We start from the raw sequence: 21422 nt of genomic DNA on the forward strand, positions 1-21422 counted from the left end.
ATATTGTTATTATTGATCATTGATTTAATATTTAAGAAATTATAAATTTCCGGTTGGAAGATTTATTTAATTGCATCCTTGTTCCAGGCACTTATCTCATTTTCAAAGTTATGTACGTACATAAAACTTAATTATCACTTGATTCAATAGTGAAGGAAAATATCGTGAAGAACTACATGCCTGAGAGCTCCAAAATAAAAATGCTCAAGGTGTGAATTTCAATTCGCACTTGGCCAAACGCCCACCGTGCTGGCAAAGTGCGAATTGGAATTTCTCAACCTTTATTTTCTAACTTAACCTAACCTAAACCATTCTTACTATGGGAGTCTTGTGCCCAGTTATGGTAATGGGTTGACAATAAAACACCTATAGGCAAGAACAACATGCATACGAGTAAACTAACGAAATCGTGTGAGTAAAAAGTAAAAACGAGTAAAAAACATATATGGCTATTTGTAATGACCCCGTAGGCCCAAACGTCATAAAAACATTTAATTTCGAGAAAGTATGTGAAAATATGCTCAAAAACCGCCATAACACCATGTTAAGACAATGGTTCTACCTACAATGATTTCGCAAATTCCCCATTACAACCTGTTGCGCTCCGTTAAGCCTCCTCAATGGGCGGAGATAGCATCTTGATCGACAGCCTCCGAGCGGTCGGGTACTGTTAACCGAGATAATGATATACAGTATTATATTTAAGTAGGTGCACTAAATTATATGTTAAAAGTTCAGTGATAACGATGGGAAGATAAATGGGTTCGATCAGATTTTATTTATATTATGTGAAGATAGCATCGATTTTTTTTTACTTTTCACCGAAGTCGTAAAAAAATTGGTAATTAACAATTCGATATTATATCGTTTGTATTCTATAATACACATGATCACAGTGGTAAAATTGTCAAAATCGAAGCTGTTTATAAGGACTTTCGATTTTTTCTTACTTTATGTATTCATTGATGGCACCAAATTGGTATGACCCAAGTCCGAAATTGCTATGTACAATTCATAATAAAAGATATAAAAAATATTATGAAAAAAGATCATGATCAGTCTAATAATTATAAAACTTTACTCATGAATAATTACATTTATACACGTTTGATAACAAGTTGACGAGCAGTGATAGCCTAGTGGTTAAGAAACTCGGCCTCTCGATGGAGGGGTCCGAGGTTCAAATTCCAGGCACGCACCTCTGATTTTTCAAAGTTATGTGCGTATTAGAAATTAACTATCACTTGCTAAACGGCGAAGGAAAACATCGTGAGGAAACCTGCATACCTGAGACATTTATAAATAAAAAGAAACATCTCAAATGTATGTGAAGTCTACCAATACGCACTTGGCCAGCGCGGTGGACTATGGCCTAATCCTTCTCATTCTGAGAGGAGACTCGTACCCAGCAGTGGGACAGTATTGGGTTGTTGATGTGATACACGTTTGTGTGACAATATTTTTGACAGGTGCATCTAATTCCTCATTTGCGATCAGTTAAGTAATAAATATCTTTCTTCAGTTTATAACTGTATTTACTCGAAAGCTTACATGAAATAAATTAATATGGTACTTTATCAAACGTAACGTCCACCATAATACGTCTTTTATCCTGGATATAAAATATATTCCTTTTCTTATTTCAAAAATACTCAGTTCAATGCCCTGTAAGCCGACAGTAACAATTCATTTTATGAACAAAGCCTGGATGTATAAAAGTTTTGCGTGAAAGTTAACACCTTTTGTAGCTTATATTCATAATTCATAAAACAAAGAGTGGACCATTAATACCCTTCAACAATTATCACGTTACATCATCAATTTGTGCTGTAAGAGGCTCGTCTTATAATGAAAAGGACTATGGTTATGTACGTGTGTACATTTATATAAATAATGTGTCTATATAAAAAGAAAATGACAAAACAGTTCTGTACCTTTTTCTTTGTTTTTTTTTTTTCTTTTTTCAAGTGAATTTCTTTTATTTTTGGTAGCTTTTGACGAGCTTTATCAATAAAAACTTCCTATTTTTTTTTCAATACTTGTTATTTCGTATCAATCAAACTTACTACATGCTATGTGAAAAGAATATTGCTACATTTTTACAAAAAAAGACATCGGAATAAAACATATTCAGCCAAAATGTTGAATATCATTGTGCAAAAAATATTCAATTTCTGTATGTAATACTGGTTCTTTCTTTACCCGAAATTTTTAAAGATAATACGGATCAAGAAACTCAAAGGTACTTTGTTAATCTCATGACAACATACATGCATGTAACTGCATATATCTACCAAATTCATACGGATTCGTTGCGTATACGAGACATGAAATTGCAAAAATAATATTGACCACAGTTTTACTTACCAATATGAACTAGCTGTTGCCTGAGACCTCGTAGACTATAAAATTGGACGAATTTTCAAACCCTCACCCTGTATTTCAAACTCTTAAAATGTGATTTTTCAAAAACATAAAATTAGTCGTTATATGATTTCAAACCATAAAGCTAAATACTTATGTTCGTAGATGTCGCAAAATTTCAAAACATATTTTCTAACCATTAGTCGTGAAATATAAAATAAACTTTATTAGTGAGCCTCCATATTATGACAGTTATCCGTTGACTAATTTTCTTGGTTCTTACTGCAGTAGTCAATAAACATCTCGCTTATATTTGTAAGGACAGATTAATTAATAATTTAATATGTTAACTATCTAGTTAGCTAACTACTAAGTATCTACTCAGCCAGATAAAACATCGATAAAAAATCAATTAAAATTATTGCTTACAGTTCCCGTTGCTTATGCTCACTTATTACCCAGCCGTTGTTACCCACGTTGATATGCGAACAATGCTTCTTGTACAACAATAAGTTACGAAACCTGTGACCGATTAGAAACGAAAAACCTCTGGTGAGACCCGCAATTGTTTACGTGGGAACCCATACGGATAATTACGTTGCAGCGCGGTGCAGTAAACGGGCGGTTTGTATAGATCTCAGCTTTTGTTGACAAGATTTTTTAAGTCGTCAAAATTAATAATTGACTATTAGGTAGTTACAAATTATTTGTCACATGCATTAATTAACACATCGTGAGGAAACCCATAGATCTGAGAGTTGTTATTGTTAGAAAAATGCTTAATTCTCTGCTCTCTGCTTAATTTGTGGTGTAATTCATTTTCATTCTGAGAGGAGACTCTTGCTCAGCCGTAATCATTTAAGATTTGATAGTTATGATGATTATCTCTGTGACTAATAGTATATATTTCATGTTGAAAATTTAATGGACAAAAGCTCGATGCTCCACCAAGCCATAGACAGATAATATTAACTTTTATTTTTTTGTATTTATCAAATCTTTGGCTATGATTATTGGTTTGGAAGGAGTGGATTAAAGAATCCAAAATGTGTATAGTATGGTTGAAGGCAACCACACTCTACAAATAGGTAGAATATACAAATTAACCGGAGATAAAACCCATAGCAAACTAGTACAGTGACCGCTGGGATTCTTTATTAGTCAAGTCATAAAAACGTCTGTACAAATAGGCGTTTCTATCATCGACCGCTTTATGGGCTGCAACATGCACAAAGACAAATGTGCAGTGTGGAAATTCAAATTATTTAGGTGCGATGCAATTGCTGCATTTGTGCAAGTATGTGTAATTGTGCATTGCTGTTTCTTAGGATGTCGTCCGGTTGCACAGATAGTTCTCGGTAGATAATTCCCTGGTATGTGCCCAGATGCGCTAACTGATGGCAATAAGTAAATAGATGATGTGTAATTGTTGCGTTTACTGTGCATTTGCAGGGTTTTACTGAAGTTAGTTATTATTTGCTGCGATTATCCTCAAGCTATCCTATATGAGATACTTTATCAGATGGCTCTGATTAGTTCTTTATCCATAGCTTTTATTTTTTTCGCTACAAATTTATCCTATCATATGTTTTCCTACGCCTACATTTGTACGGCTCGTAAAATATATGAAAGTTATCATGTCTTTATGGTTTTTATAGTAGACTTTGGTGAATTTGTGGTGTTTTGTTGTGCAATGAAGCCCAGTTAGGCTGTAGAGGTCTTCATAATGTGTACAAACCTATGCATTTGACGCATACGTTTGTCAACTTGATTGACTTGACCTAAATGTTTCTATATTCAAGAGGAGATCCGATGAGACAATTCGATTAATAATGAATAACAAGCCAATGATTATAGACATACCTGTTTCAAACAATGAGGCCTCGTCATACATCATGGGAAGATTCTAGAAGAAAACGACCCGATTGCCTGCCATCGATTTCACGTTACGTGTAAACTGGGTTTGTTACTTTACAATCACACGTTATTGCATACTATATGATTTATTAGTGATTTAGTGATTCGTTTCTACATAACACGAAACGTCTTTTGCATAACTGTTTGTGTTTGCGGGTTTTAAACGAAACTATATCTAAGTATATGTCACTGTATGAAAGCAGTGATATGCTAGTGGTTAAGAACCTTGGTCCCTCAATCGAGGGGTCCGAGGTTCAAATCAAACCTCTGATTTTCTAAAGTTAAGTAAGTTGAATCTGTCAAACTTTTCTATGCGTATGGCGGAGGTTTTGCTGTGTCAATGGCGCACTCATATTGGTAGGTTATAAAACTACAGAAAAAGTGTAGAATTTAATAACTACCATTTTTATTAATATTTATCGCCAGTTTTGCATGCAATTTATATGATAGTAAATGGTCACCGCCACCAACGATCTACCATCAAACCTGTTATTAGACAGAAATAAATGTTGCGGTGGTGCCTCCGAAGCGAACCACAAAGGTTTCTACCACCTTAAAATCTGTTTAGCGCTTCAAAGGTAGAATACAAAAACATAAACCTTCCTGTGTAGCACTGGTGCCTACAGAGTAGTAACACGAATAGTAACCACATTCTTGCTGCGTTAAGTTAGATGACTCTACCAACTCTAAGCGACAAAGGCGGAAGGTAAATAAACAAGATTTGCGTAGGCGCATGACAGCCGCCTATTAACAATATTTCTTGTAGAGCCGCACGTAATAATGAGAAGAATTTCATATTAATGGAGTTGCAGTTATGTTGGTTTTTGCTGTGTTTCATAAGACGTGCGGTAATGATGTATGTTTTGCTTTGGGATAATATGTCTTATATGCGAAATGAATAAAATGTTCAGAATTCTTAGTAAATAGCTAGGTAATGGGCAACTTAACCAAAAAAGTTTATAATTTGATTAATTTGTAGATTTATTAACAAAAAAGTAATATTGTTATATCCTATGTATTGAAGATGAGTCTGCTCCATTCCATCCCTTTTTTAAAAATAGTATTTAAAAAAAAATAGGCACTTTTTTATCTTATTATCATCTATCTCACTGAATATTGTCCATCTTAAACTTAATGGTTTTTTTTAAATAGTTATTTTATTTGCTAACATAATTATGTAATCAACTTTTTGGCTCTATAATAAATACTAAAAAATATACTTTGTTTTCCATTAAAAAAGCTGCCTACTCGTACGATGCATAAAATTTCATTCTGAGGGTAATTTCTTAAAACATTTTACTCGATAAAGCCATTAAGTAACATTATAACTGGACCGAGACATTGTACGGGACAGCGCGTAGTACAATAATTGTACTTCCAGCGAAAACAACAATTATGTTTACATGGTTAAACACTTTAAAGTCCAGTGCAAATAATGCAAAATCCTGGTATTTTAAGATTTTTAAGTAACTTTTAACACTTAAGCTTGAGGTAATCTTATTTCAGTACTATAATAGGTTTTATTTTCCGCTTACAAGAGTTTCATATAAATAAGTATGTTTTTAGTTGTACCTAAGTAGGTATAATACGAGTATAAAAATAAAAAGAGAGAAGTGTACCTTACCCCTACGAGGCTCTACCATTTAGGACCACGGACTGGAGCCTGTAAGCGTCGCAGATGTCCATAAGCGATAATGCTTTCTTAACATCAGGTGGACTGCCTGCTCGTCTACTTCTGTAATATAGAAAATGCCCAAACTGTACACTATATGCCATATAACAATGCGATTGTAAAATTGAAATAAACTGTTTCGCTATTGACATACGATGAACTCACCCGTACACCCACGCTTTCTAACGTGCTAAAATATTTTACGACTTATTTTAAGTGCAGAACGACTACTATTTTTCATCGTAGCAATCTGTAAAAAAAACGGAATAATGGAACTATGTAACAAATTAAAACTTATTTTTTTAAGCTATTGCATAGCTTTTATCGCGGGCTTTGAGCGCGGCGACCGAATCGAGAAATTCCGTAACGAAAATAAGTAACACCTTTCAACAACTCGGTTGCCTGGAGACTTGATATCCAACTATCAAGTCTCCAGGCAACCGAGTTGTTGACTGTCAATAGAAAAATATGGATATAATTGAATTAAGTATTATTTTACATTCCTTATTATTTTATTTGATATTGGCGACGAGATGTCGAATGAACTAAAAAAACAATAAGGAAATACGAGCCACATTACGTGGGTTAATGAAACGAACCGAAAATTACATTTCGGGAATAGAAAAAATTGACATTGAAGAAATAAATATACGACTGAATTCTTTACAAGAAAATTTGAACAAATTCTACGCGATTCAAGAAAAAATTGAATGGCTTACAGAAGAAGAAAATTTAGAAGAGGAAATAAAATACAGGTACGAATTTGAAGAAATATATACAAAGCTAAAATTTAAATTTTTGAATGTACAAAAAGAAAATAATCGGCTAATACCTGAATGTTCTTTTATATCAGCAAGAGCGGAAGTGTATTTGATAAACTGTTAACTGTCAAGGCACGCTTGAGACGTACACCTAATACAAAAGAGTTATCACCTTATCAGTTAGTTCGGCAGAGAGGTAAGAACCTATATGCATGCCTTATTTAAGAAATCCGCCCCACTATCCAGATTACATTACAATGCACCGCCAACGCAGGAGTTCGGACAAGGTGATAAGGTACAAGTCCGCAGTTACACCAACCCAAGAGTTAAATGGGAGTTCGGAGTCGTCATCCGAAGATTAGGTAGACTCCATTATGAAGTCAGAACTGAAAATGGCATACTGGTGCGCCGTCACCTTGACCAAATGCTGCCGGCGCCCCTGGTGGTGTAAGTGAAAATAGCGGTGGAGGACTGTTGGATATCAAGTCTCCAGGCAACCGAGTTGTTGACTGTCAATAGAAAAATATGGATATAATTGAATAAAGTATTATTTTACATTCCTTATTATTTTATTTGATAACCTTAATTCGTCAACTTGAACACAGATGGCAGTAATACACATTTTTTTTATAATCCGTGCAGAAATCTTAAAATTGCGTGATGTATATTTTATATTCCCATTATAAAATTCAAAATTATATTACCATATTATCCAAATAATATGTTTTATCAACATAAGCTATGTTGAATTCTGGATTGATAAAATAACGTAAAAGAGTGTTTGTTATTTTTAAACGTACAATTACAACTGACAGACTTGACAGCACAAAATCAAAACGCCATTATGATTTATGGTACAAATAATTTGTGTACAAAGTGTTTTAAATATGAATAAACAAAGTGCATTTATTAATGAAAAATGCGATGTTCCTGTAACATTCGGCCAAATGTTACAGGCACATCGCATTGATCCATTTATATTGCTGGTTGTTAATACTTTATGTCACTTATTAAATACTTTTCTATTTTATATTTTAGAATGTTCAATCTTGCTTGGAGTTATGAAATGTCAGCTGATATTTGCAATGTCTTATATAATGGAGATATGATAAAATATAAAAATAAAGGATAAAGATGTATTAATGTAAATGTTGATGATTATGGAAGAATATATTGTATTTGTGGAATTCCTTCTGAGCGTTTTCATAGCATAAAAAATGCTATGCAATAGCTTTACCGCGGCAGTCTCCGAGTGCCACACGTATTTTTTTTAATTATTTTCTAAGTATATGTGTCGTAAGTGAGTTAACAAAGAAATTATTATTATAATTTAACTAGCTGACCCGGCAAACGTTGTGTTGCCATAAAATAAAAAATGTTAAAGGTGAACAATCCTTATCACTTATGGGTAGGAAAAATAGATAGTAGCCGATTCTCAGACCGACTGAATATGCATATAAAATTTGGTGAAAATCGGTAAAGCCGTTTCGGAGGAGTACGGTAAATAACATTGTGACACGAGAATTTTATATATAAGATATAGTTTTACCTTATGTTAATAAAGGAATATTATATTGAACGGATTTCCCGCGTACGAGGAAGATAATACACATAAAGGTAAAACCTACGATTTTTATGACAATAGGATTAAATAATGTTTAAAATTAAAAAATGAAATGCGTTTTTTTATTATTAAGTAAATAACAAAAAGTATTTGAATATCTATGAGTAAAAATATTTAAATTATTTCAAGAATGGAACTCAATATTTTTTGCGTCGCAGCGCCCGGCCTAATGTGAAAGTGATATAACTGATTATAATAACAATATGGGCGACTGTCATATACGCAAACAATGGAAGGTGGGCCATGCTTATACATTTTTTGTACTGTTATTACGTAATAAGCAAAAGTGATCGAAACGAGATCTGTAATAAATTCAGTACTTTTTTATACCAATATGTACTTCGGTAGTCCTCAAATATAGGCAGTAGATAAAACAACGAATTCATCTTATACGACGTGTATAAATTAAAATTAATTAATTTAAATTGTTAAATGGGATAAGTACAAAGAAAAAAATCGCCTTTTTTGTTTGTTCCTAGTCTACTGCTATTAAAACTTGTAATCATGAAAATAATCTTTGGTTTACAGGATACAGGAAGCGGTTTTAATAACACTTTACACGTCTCAAACTATTCACATACACAAAACTCATGCCACACTATTACAAAACCTATATTCACATGTCCTACAAGTTTCACATGTGCTATTTACCTCAGTTTTGCGGTATTTACCTTACAGCAACGTGATCTGCGACCGTAATTATAACTCAACTCGATAATTATTTCTTGTTCATTGCACATTCCGCGGTTTACATGTAGGTTGGAGTAATAAAGTAATTTTGTACAATTTCATCTACTCGAGCAACTAGTAGTTATAGGTAAATGTGTGTAAAAATTACCGGGTTATTAAATTACATATCTGTTTCGCTAGCGGCAATATATACAAGTTTTTTTATGGAGACAACAACCCTTTTTACTGCTGGCTCTCTTTCTCTCTCCCCACCATTAAGGGAGGTTCATAGCTTGTGCTACAGTTTAGAAAATAACACAAGTATTACGAGTACAATATAACTGATATAAAAATATGTAAACAAATAAATGTATGTAAATAAAACGCACTTGGAATTATAAGCAATTTTTCAATCACTGATAGCTAGATAACAATGTCGATACAAGTAAACATCGGATCTTATGAGTTTGTTTACGACAGGTGTTAACGTAACAGCGTTCACGCTTTCACAAAACGGAAATCGAAACGGCCAAGTGCGAGCCCGATCGAGTTTCATAACTACCGGCGGTAGCGGATATGGGGCATTGCACTTTGCACAGGTTTTATCAAAAACTGGTTAATTATAATTAAACTCAATTAGTCTTTACAATACGTTTATTTATTGTAACTGTGTCGTAAGTGTAATTTGTCCATATTAAACATATGACTAGTACGTACATACCAATTTTAACGCATAATCAGATGTTTTTAAACAACACAGCATATGACACTTCCTTGGACAGTCTTCTATCTTAGTAAACATCAAGTCAGGATTAACGTTGATACTGTCTACTTCTTTTTGTTTATGTATGTAAAGTGCTTCGTATATTTAAAGTATTGCATGGTAGCTCAACCCCATAATCCACTTTTAATAATTCTCAATTCCCCCACCAGATGGCGAGACGGTGATGGCGTGGAGCTCGCGCGCCGTGGCGCTGTGGTGCGCGGTGGTGGTCTGCGCGCGCGCCGCCGCGTACACCGTCGACTGCAACCACGAGTACACTGACTGTGACACTGAACTTAGTTAGTATTTATGGAAGTTATACTTATATTTTATGTAATCTACAGATCAAGAAGATCTGGTATGTAGAAAGGATTGCCTACATGAAATTACTACTAGGATTCAACTTTTGTTTTGGGATTCAATGCTCGTTCTTGTATTTGTAGGAATTCTCATATGGAACCAGAAGAGTAGAAAATGTTTTTTATATTTAAGTGCCATTAACTTTTCTACTTTTTAAACCGTGTAACAATGTTTCTGATTCATAGGGATGACTTTTTTGATATCGTATGTCGTTAATTAATTCAGATAATAAGAAAGGATATATGTATGCTATGAAACAAATTTCTGAAATCAACTTTCCAGACGGTGCTTAAGGGAGTTAACAGAATAACGTTGATGCCCATCCGCAAGTAATCCATTTGGGAGATTCTATAGATTTTTTGCATACTCAGTAGACATTAACTCTTCTCGTCACATCGGTATAGTGACAATGTTGCCACAATTCATAAAAAACCACAAAGTAACCTTAATTTGTGTCAACATACAGACCTGTTATTCGCAAAGAAAGCTTCAGGGGTCATTAGGCAATTATTAACCTGACCAGCGTATCCACTGCTGTTGTTAAGGTTGAAAGTGTTGAAACTTCTCATTTATTATATTTACCGCTTTTCGCGCTACGGTATGATTATGGATACCGTTTTCACAAATTCAATTCTTCTAGCTCTTTTACAAGTTAATATGTTTTAAAACATCTGTGGATAAACTTTTATATAATATCTTGGCAAAAAGCTATTTTATGATAACAAAATAACGTTTCAATCGGGTTATAAGAATAGTTTTTAATTTGATAATGTCACGAAATCATACAAAAACATTCTAAGAAATCTTCAGTAATCACAATTTACCAGCTCCACTAGTCCACAAATTTCATTGAAATACGTAAGCTGCATTTATCATTTAAAACCAGACAAACTACGTATTTCGTGGCTGGCATAAAGGCATTTACAAAAACTATTTTTACTGGCATCAGAACTATAACTGCAATAATCTTCCTTAAATTCTATCACAGATGTGCTCTTACGCTTTGGATTTGTGGTATTTTATTTACTTCTAATAAGCTTGTCTGTAGAAATTTAAAGCCATCATAAGCATCTAGTTGTGTGTATTAAGTCTTCTAATAACAAAGTTCTGCCTAAAAAGAGATATATTACAAACGACTAGCAACCTAAAATTATCGTTAATTCAATCTCGTATTTTAATGACGAATGGCGGTATTCGGGCGGGAGATGTCTGGTCCATTATTTTTTTCGACTGACACCGCTGTAACAGCTTTGCCCCGAGTTCTGTGTGACCGTACTTAATTCGCGGTTAGAGCCTCGACGCTTTGAGAATGGCGATACGTTAGTCAAACATGAATCTATTTTAGCCCAAGAGATTAAATATGTTCCGCTAATAGTTAAAAAAGTCTTTGTCTACATAATAATTTATTATTCTTACAATTTGTAAGTAACAGATTTTATGTAAACTACAGGTACGTTTACTATTATTTCCTATAAATAAATAGCGTAATGTGAAGTAAAAAGAAAACTTCATTATTTCACGTTTCAATACTTACATCATTTTACCCTTCTGCTTTCTTAATGTTCTTTTTTTTTTAATTGACATTGACGTTTTCGTTCTGAAATGATAAAATATATCTCGTGTGTTGATATTATAAACAAGGAATTTCGCAGAAAAAAATCAAGCCTATGGTTGATATACTTATGACAATAAAGAACAGGTCACAAAATATAGTGCAGTCAGGTGACATGTCTCGATTTTAAATAACTTTAATATGTATAGCGATACGAATTTTGGTATTCCCAATTTTTTTTTATTTAATTTTATGGGTTGAACTCATTTTCATCCAATTTCATTATATTTTACACGGATTAAAACTACACGGAGGATATACGGAAAGTTTTAACTTTTTAGAAGTGAGTCTGGCTATGACTAATCATTTACAAAATCAGCATGTCCATACAATTCGTAACGGCGGCGGCGGTTGCAAAGAAAAAAAGTTTAAATGTGACGGAACCGAATAGTGGAATCGTGACTCCACTGTTGCCTTCTTAGGTTTCCGGAACTTGTCTCATTATCGACGTACAAGCTAAAATATCTTATATAGCTTATAAATCGAATAATATGTTAATGTATTTCATCACTGCCATATATTAGTAAAGATACGAGTACTTCGCCGTCTTGAAATTGAATGAAGCCACAAACGGCTTATTTTAGTAAGTTCTTTTTTTGAATTCTTGACAAATAAAAACATTTTTAGAGAACATTTCCGAATAAATAACCAATACTGCGTAATTTACGTAATAAATAAATAATTATTTCAAATATTATAGGGACATTTTAGCACGGAGACGTGGCAAAACTTTAACGCAACTATTTCAATTCTCAAAACTGGGTACATTTTCTTGTTAGGAGTGAGTAATCTTTACTAATATATGATCACTGCCCACAAAAATAGAAAACGTTGCGTGTTAACTACGAAAAGAATTTAATCGGTTATTAAAACCCGAGTTCGAAATATCCGTTTTGCGGAAATGTAAATTTCTGAAATACATTTAGTTAACACTTGGAAAAATGTTGCAATAATTATCATTGAACACAATTTACATAATAGCGATTTCTAACTTAGGTATCCATAAGGTCTAGTCTCAGGATCAGCTCCAGTATCTCCCCTGCCTGTCGTAAGAGGCAATTTAAAGGGCGTTTCCGAGGTTCCGGGCGAAAGAGATCGAGTTCGAACCGCCTAGCAAGGACAACTGTATGTGTTGCCACATACGTAAATACCCGGAGATATGGATAGAGTGTAAAATGATTATTTTAGAGGGAACTCCTCAGAGGCACCGTGCTCACAGGACTCCGGTTGCGTTAAATCAGAGCCCCTAGCCCTCCACACGGCCCCTAAACGACGATCACCAGGGGTATTTTAGCACACTAAAAATCCCACATAACCCAATGTGGCTCTCACGGCACTAGGTAATCTAAGTCTTATCGTGTATTATAAATTTCTTAGTTGTTCGCTCTTCGTTAATCGTTGTAAATCAAACAAGACCTTAATTTTCGTCACATTCTTTGAGTTAAACGATCTTTTTTATTTCTGCGTAAATAGCGGCCTTTGGATTTTTTAGTGCAGATGAAATTAGAGGAAGTCTGCTCTTTGGTATTAAGTAATTTGTTACGAAAACAGAGTTTCTTTGTTATACTTGTATAAAGGATCGTTATAAATAAAATTCTGGTAATAATTTATTTGGGTTAGTCGGATTTATTATAGGTACCTGAATCCAAAGTTTCTTATCTCTTTTTTCTTGTTTATTTAATATCTGCCCATAGGTGGCTGTATCTATGTGGTATTTATAAGCAGATACTAATATAAGAATCAGCTTCCGTATCGTTGTATTCGAAAAACTCCAAAAATAGTGAAAATTTGCACGTTAAAAGTGTTTTTACGTACTTTTTTATACGTTTTTACGGGAACATCAAATTGAACCACAGTTCCAAATAAAACAAGAGTGTACCACAGAAGATCTCACGATGTTTCTCTTCGCCGCTGAATGATAATAATTAATTTCCAATACTCACTTATTTTGGAAAAAGTGGAGTTGCGTGTCTGAGGTTAGAACCTATAACTTCCAAAAACAGGTCGACTGTCAAACTACTAGACTTTTGAAGGTGGTAGAACCCTTTGTGGTTTGACTCTGGCGGCACCACCGCCAGTCGCCACACCTATTTCTGCCACATAACAGCAGCGTTAAACGCTGTGATCTGGTTTGAAAGATGTGGTAAGGGAGACATCCTTTTCCGAAGCGATTCAGCTTAGTCCTAACGGGTACCGGCGCATCTGTGGCCGACCTTAGGTAGGAATATCTAATCCTAACTGGTGTTGATTACTGATGTCCATGGTCTGTAGTAGCCACTTACCATCAGGTAGACTGCATGTTCGTCTGCTACTCCTTTATTATAAAATAATATCACTACTTAGCTTAAAAGCAATATAAAGTAGTAATAAAGTCAATGGACGTTACACGTAACTAACGTTGACATAATCGTCTTCAAGCGTGACTGCGCAGACGCATAGCATTTAGCGCGGCGCGAATCTGTATGATCTGAAGTGTAAAAAACATGTTTGCTATTTTGGCGTTGAAATAAGAGCATTACTCTTAAGATTTATAGCAAAAAGAGCAATAAATCAAAGCGATAATCTATCTATTGTAATCTTTCATTACGAGGGTGAAATAGCTTTACTTCTCTATTAGAGTTGTAGTCAATTATTACTATCCTACAAGTGGCCACGGGTCTCTCTTCAGAATGAGAAGGGCTTAAATCGTGATTCTTTAGATTTTTTGCAAGTGTGCAAGTTTTTTAATGTGTTTCCTTTGCCGTTAAGAATAATGTATGTCTAATGCGTACTTAACTGTAAAAAATCAGTTTCGTTCAACTGTCTAGCGCTGATGTGTAGAGTCCATACATCTCATTTACTCCTGCAGATAGTTTAATCGAGGTTTGCATGGTAAATCTTTGGCTTTATTGCAATTTTTTAGTCCTTTAAGTAAAACGGAATAAGTAATGACTAGTTTTTAACACGCTTTTATTAGCTTGGGTTGTATGTATGTAACAGAATCTTAGAGCTCAATTTTCACCCGTTTCTAGAAGCTTAATAAATTTTAAACTCTGCACGCGTATGGACAGGACTTATGGCAATGCAAAAATTTGATAACAGTTTCCCATTAATAAATTTATCAATTAAAGCGATTTCCCATTACAATTTAAAACGACCGCTGTTTCCTCACCTGATACAAATATAGAAATCTATAGAATGATTTATCCTAACTGTACATAATAGTAAAAACAAAACATTCTAAAATTCGCAGAATCAACAAAGACGAATCTGCAAAATTGCCGCTATTAGTCTGCAGTTTTGCTTCCATTCATTCTGTGATTTATAGTACGAGTGTCATAAATCACATCTGCTAAGGTCCATTGTGTGTTGACCTTGTGCTTCTTAGTGAGGAGTGAAAGTGGACGGCCGCGATTCTGATGATACTTCAACTGCTTGGTTTTGTTTCTCAAATTAAGAATAGACTAACAGCTCTCAAAGCCCTGCTCTAGAACACATGTTTACAACAAGGCTAGATATCTAGATAAAGTTTAGTTTTTATCTGACTATATAGTACCTATGATACTCTAAGTATCTTTATATATATATTTCTTATGTGCGTGTGTATGTCACTGAACTCCTCCTAAACGACTGGACTGATTTTGATGAAATTTGTTGTGTGTGTTCAAGGGGTCTTGAGAATGGTTTAGATTCACAATTCAACCCGTGGGAAAAGGTTTTTTTAATTAATTTTTAATTCGTAAGTAGTTATAGAATCGGAAACCATGCATTTGGTCAAGTGATGATCTTTAGCAAAGTTGTTGTCCAAGAGCCCACGAGGGTTTGGGAGTTGGTAAGACCAATTTTCGACGGATGGCACCACTGTCATTCCAATGCAGGTACACTTTTTCCGTTTTATGTATGTCATATTATTTCTTTAAAATGCGGGCGAAGCCGCAGGCACCACTATTTATAAGTATACTATAAATCAGTTAAATCAGTTAAATCAAACTTATTTGATTTGATATACTATCTTGAGTTGTACAAAATCCAAAGTCCTCATATATGTCAAATAATTTAGTTTTTGCGTTCATACGGTTTTTTTTCTATGTTTTTATCATTTTAAATTATTTGGAAATGAACAACCTCATAGTAAGTCACTGCCTTCCAAAGACATCAACCCTAAACAGCCTATCTTAGGTTGCCCCTAATTGTGCTCCTACCCTTCAGGTCTGAATTTCACCGACTGTTACTGTCTTACCATGATCTTACAACAATAACATAGAAGTTCTTAATATTGCTTATAATGAAGAAATAGTTTTGGTGCCTCTATAATCGAACCTTTACGGGTGACTTGCCATGAAATAATCTACCAACTACATTTTACGTAAGTATAGCTATTTACCACAGTAATTTACCGTTCAAACAGATTACACCGCGTAAGTACGAATGCGTGTAATATAAACGGATATATTACGATTTACGTAACGTAAGCCTCATAGCCTTATTGGTATTAGTCATTGACTACATATTTGGGGTTTCGCGGTGTCGAAATTGTGTCGAGTGTTACTTGAAACGTCATTACTACATGATTTATAAATTCAAACGCTCTATTCAGGTATTTGAGCGTAAAATTATATATACTTATGTTACGCTACCAGATGTATTTGAATATGTTTTAGAATATCAAAGATTTTCGATGTAGAGTGTCTACGACTCTCCCGTTAATGATCTTCCACATTTGCTTCGATGAAAATCCTACTTAGATCGATCATTTACTTGGAGGTAAATTTAATTTAGCTACTATACTACTAGTACTTCTACTACACAATCCTAACTTAATATTATATATACGAACGTTTCTTAGTTTGTTTTTTTGCTCAATTTAACGTTTTAAATTCATAACCTTCAATCACGTAGTTATCGAAGTTCATAACAGATTTTCATGAAATTTTGGACTTTTTGGACTGTGTAATTTACATAATAAATAAATAATTATTTCAAATATTTTAAGGAGTGATTGTCTGATTTCCGTCAAAATCAGTCGTGTCGCTCGCGTGCTCCAATTAAGAGCAGAAAGTGCATACGAATCATAACATTGTCGCCGCGCCGCCGGCCGCGCCGCGTTCGTGCGATGACCCAGTTAAAGTGCAAGGTGTTATAACCGATTATTTTATTTATAATATTAAGGTGCAGCTACACTTGTCGTAAGTATGGCTAAGCAATCCCCTATAAAATTAAAAACAGAAACGGAACATATGCTCTATGAAGCATATATGAAAGAAAAAGCTGAGAGAGAAAATCTTGAAGGTATAATTAACGACTTTAAGAGTCAAATAGCCCAATTACAGCAAGAAATCGCAGAGCTAAAAGCAGAAAAAAATACCACGAGGAATGAGAATACTCCCAATGAGCAGCCTACTCGTTCGGTAACATACACTACTGATGAGGAAGATCTTGCGAAAGAAACGGAGTGGATTAGACAAAAAAGCAGAAAAAAGAGGAAATTAGCGACATCACCCACTACAATAGAACAAGACTCCGGTGAGAAAAAGGAGCCCAAAAGAGAAAAACCTAAAAAACTACCCCCACCACCACCCATTATAGTGGATGGCATAAAAAACTACCAGACATTCTACGATTTCCTGACTCAACATGTTGGTAACACATTCAACGTTAAAATGTTGAGTAAGGAAACAGTAAAGATTAATACAAGCAATGAAGACAGCTACAGGACACTGACAAAAAATCTGTCAGAGAACAAAATACTCTGGCACTCGTTTGAAAACAAACGCGAGAGGCCAATACGAGTCATTGCTAAAAAATTACACCATACATGCGAACCTACAAGAATAGTGGAAGACTTATTAGAAAAAGGATACAAGATTGTGGAAGCTACAAACAAGTTAAGATGGAAGAACAAAGAACCACTTAATATGTTTATGCTTACCTTTAAACATGAAGAAAATATAAGTAATGTGTACAATATAAAATCCATTTTAGGTTGCAAAGTAGAAATAGAACCACTGAAAACTCCAAAGTTAATTCCTCAATGTAAGAGGTGCCAAAACTATGGTCATACACATAAATACTGCGCAAGAGAACCAAGATGTGTCAAATGCACTGGCAAACATCTTACCACGGACTGTCAAAAACCGTCAGACGCTAAAGCTAAATGTATCCACTGTGGTGAAGCTCATCCCGCGAGTTATAGAGGTTGTATCGTAGCAAAAGAGATGCAAAAGATGAAAAATAAAAGCCAAAAGAAACTAACAAACCCTGAAAACCGTCAAACAATTTCAGAACAAAGAAATCCAGAAGCTACTGAGAAAAAAAACACTTTTGAAATAAACCAAAAAAACAATAATAAATCTTATGCTCAAGCAGCAGCAGCTAACAAGAAGGTACAACAACAATCAACCTCAAATAAGAGTAAAGAAACTGATGATAAATTAGGTCAAATTCTAAAGTTTATGACTACATTTAACGAACGGCTTAATAAACTAGAGAAAAATATTATTAAACATAGTAATAAATTATAATGGGTCGCATACTAAAGATAATGACATGGAACGCCAACGGACTACAGCAACATCAGAGCGAACTTCAAGTAGTCCTAGACACAAAAAATATAGATATCTGCTTAATTTCGGAAACACATTTCACCTCACAGTCACACATAAAATTCAAAGGATATGCAATATATCACGCAATCCATCCAGACAATTGTGCTAGAGGTGGAAGTGCTGTTATTATCAAAGATAATCTGTTTCATTATGAACAATTTAAACACGAAGAACATGATATCCAATCAGTGGCTATTGGTGTCGAAACTAAGGACTACCATATAACTATTGCAGCAATTTATTGCCCACCTAGATATTCAATAAAAAAAGAGAAGTACATACAATTTTTAAATAAATTTAACGAAAAATTCATCTTGGGTGGTGATTTTAATGCCAAGAATGTCTATTGGGGTTCGAGGTTAACAACTCCTAAAGGCAAAGAATTATTCAATGCCTTGAAACACTTGAAATGTGAAGTTATATCAACAGGACAACCTACATACTGGCCAACTGATCCTAATAAAGTTCCTGACCTGATAGATTTCTTTATATATAAAAAAATATCAGGAAGTCTCATGAGCGTTGAGGGTTCATACGATATGAGCTCGGACCATTCGCCAATCATACTAACACTGCATCAAAGCTTTGTACATCGAAATAGCCAGCTCGGCCTAGTGAATAAGCATACAGATTGGGAAAGTTTTAAGGTGGATCTCACACGTAATATAAACTTGCACGTTCCACTTAAAACTCCCGAACAAATAGACGAAGAAGTGGGTGGATTTGTTAAAATTATCCAACATTCAGCCTGGAAAAATACACCACAAGCTAGAGTGAGAGTCACACGTCCAACGTATACAAGGGAAATACTTGTCCTTATAAAGGAAAAACGGCGACAAAGGAGAAGGTGGCACCAAACGAGGTCTCCCGAAGACAAAAAACATCTGAACAACCTCACAAAAACACTTAGGAGAAAAATTAATCAATTTAATAACGATACCCTAAAAACCTATTTATTAAGCTTAAACAATGATCGCAGCACAGACTACTCACTGTGGAAAGCAACCAAAGGTTTGAAACGACCTATCAAGCAAATTCCCCCAATTAAAGATAAGTATGGAAAATGGATAATTGATGATATGCAAAAAGCTTCTCATTTTGCCCTTCATCTAGAAACAATCTTCCAACCAAATGAAGGAGAATATAGTGATTATAGTAGTCACTGTATAGAGCAGACAGAACTAGATATTAAATTTGTGACCCCAAAAGAAGTGTCAACAGAGATACAACGCAACATTAATCCTAAAAAAGCTCCTGGATTCGACCTGATTACAGGTGAGGTTATGAAGAACCTTCCTAGAAAAGCTGTAATCAAGTTAACTTCCCTAATAAATGCTTCATTCAGAATTCAATATGTTCCAGACTTATGGAAGGTAGCTGAAGTAATAATGATACCAAATCCGGGTAAACCGCCACATGAAGCTGCATCATACAGGCCTATCTCCCTATTGCCTATAATGTCTAAGGTCTTTGAGAAGCTCTTGTTAAAGCGACTCAAACCCATATTAGAACATAAAAACTTTATACCAGATCACCAGTTTGGTTTCAGAGAAAAACACTCCACGATAGATCAGATTCATAGGATCTCTAGTACAATAGAAAAATCATTAGAAGAGAAGAAAATCTGCTCTGCAGTATTTTTAGATGTAGCGCAAGCCTTCGATAAAGTTTGGCATGAAGGCTTGATATTGAAGCTAAGAGCAATGCTACCAAAGCAATTCTCAGAAATATTAATATCTTATATTTCAAACAGAGCTTTCCGAGTGAGACAAGGAGAAGCATACTCAGATCTCAAGCAAATAAATGCTGGCGTACCACAAGGCAGTGTATTGGGGCCGGTCCTGTACCTCTTATACACCTGTGACATTCCAGAAACAGAAAATAACATCTTCGCAACTTTTGCTGATGATACTGCAATTATAGCTGTAGGGAATGATCACGCTGAAGCAGCGGAGAATTGCCAAGTAGCTATCAACAAAGTAATCAATTGGACGAAGAAGTGGCGAATGAAACTCAATGAAACCAAATCAGTGCACATTGATTTTACAAATAGGCATCCTAATTATCAACCTATATATATTAACAATACACCCATTCCATACGCAAACACAGCCAAATATCTTGGCATGACCCTTGATGCGAAGCTGCGCTGGAGAGCTCACGTCAAGAAAAAACGTGACGAGCTGGAGCTCAAATACAGAGCTATGCATTGGCTGCTTGGGAAACATTCCTCGCTGTCTATATACAATAAAATATTGCTATATAAACAAGTCCTAATGCCTGTATGGACATATGGTATTCAACTCTGGGGCTGTACCAAAAAAAGTAATTTAAATATCATACAAACGTTCCAAAATAAAGTACTTAGGGGTATTGCAAATGCACCTTGGTATGTAAGAAACGAAGATCTACATCGGGACCTTCAAGTAGACCTTGTTAAAAAAGTGATTAGCACTTATGCTGAAGGCCATCAAAAAAGACTTCACCATCACGTCAATATCGAGGCGATCCAGCTCCTCGATACGACGGACTTAGTGAGAAGACTCAAAAGGACTAAACCGTTTGAGTTAGTGACATGACACAGTGTAGTGTTAGTGAAGAAGTGATAAGTGAACATTATAGAACACAAGAACAATGTGTCTACTCCTTTATGTGATAAGACAAAGAAGTGCAGTGTCAGAGGACGCCGCCTTCATTATATGATTATTTAGCAGTTTAAGTTAGCGTAAAATTACTCATTAGTCTTATAGTAGGCTAGATTGTAATAAATATAAAGTACCTTATTATTCATTCGGTACTTTATACAAGGAAAAAAAAAAAAAAAAAAAAAAATATTTTAAGGACATTTTAGCACGGAGACGTGTTAATACCCAAATGTCGGCTGCAAACGCTTAAAAAGAATGCCCAGTATTGCATAATAAAAATATATAACAAATTACCAGTGTTTCTTAAAGATTTACCGAATCATACGTTTAAATTGAAACTAAATAACTGGCTTTTGGAGCATAGCTTTTACAGCCTGCAGGATTACATGACACACGTGATAAATACCCTTACCATGAGTTTTTACGTTTTGACAAATACGACTATTTTGGT

The 21422-nt window shown here is 34.6% G+C and overlaps 1 protein-coding gene across 4 annotated transcripts in view; it reads left to right on the top strand.

Moving 5' to 3' along the window:
* sas (stranded at second) overlaps window positions 1-21422 on the top strand; it is a 53516-nt gene that overhangs the window by 9534 nt on the left and 22560 nt on the right. For all 4 annotated transcript variants that reach the window (XM_073073997.1, XM_073073998.1, XM_073073999.1 and 1 more), the window contains exon 2: window positions 9941-10069. In XM_073073997.1, coding sequence (XP_072930098.1) covers window positions 9955-10069 — 115 coding nt within the window. In that variant the 5' untranslated portion in view covers window positions 9941-9954. The remainder of the gene's footprint in view (window positions 1-9940; window positions 10070-21422) is intronic.

The sequence above is a fragment of the Epargyreus clarus genome, unplaced genomic scaffold (genome assembly GCF_041222505.1).
Source record: "Epargyreus clarus isolate Ecla_fem2 unplaced genomic scaffold, WU_Ecla_fem_2.2 ptg000006l, whole genome shotgun sequence".
Classification (NCBI taxonomy): Eukaryota; Metazoa; Arthropoda; class Insecta; order Lepidoptera; family Hesperiidae; genus Epargyreus; species Epargyreus clarus.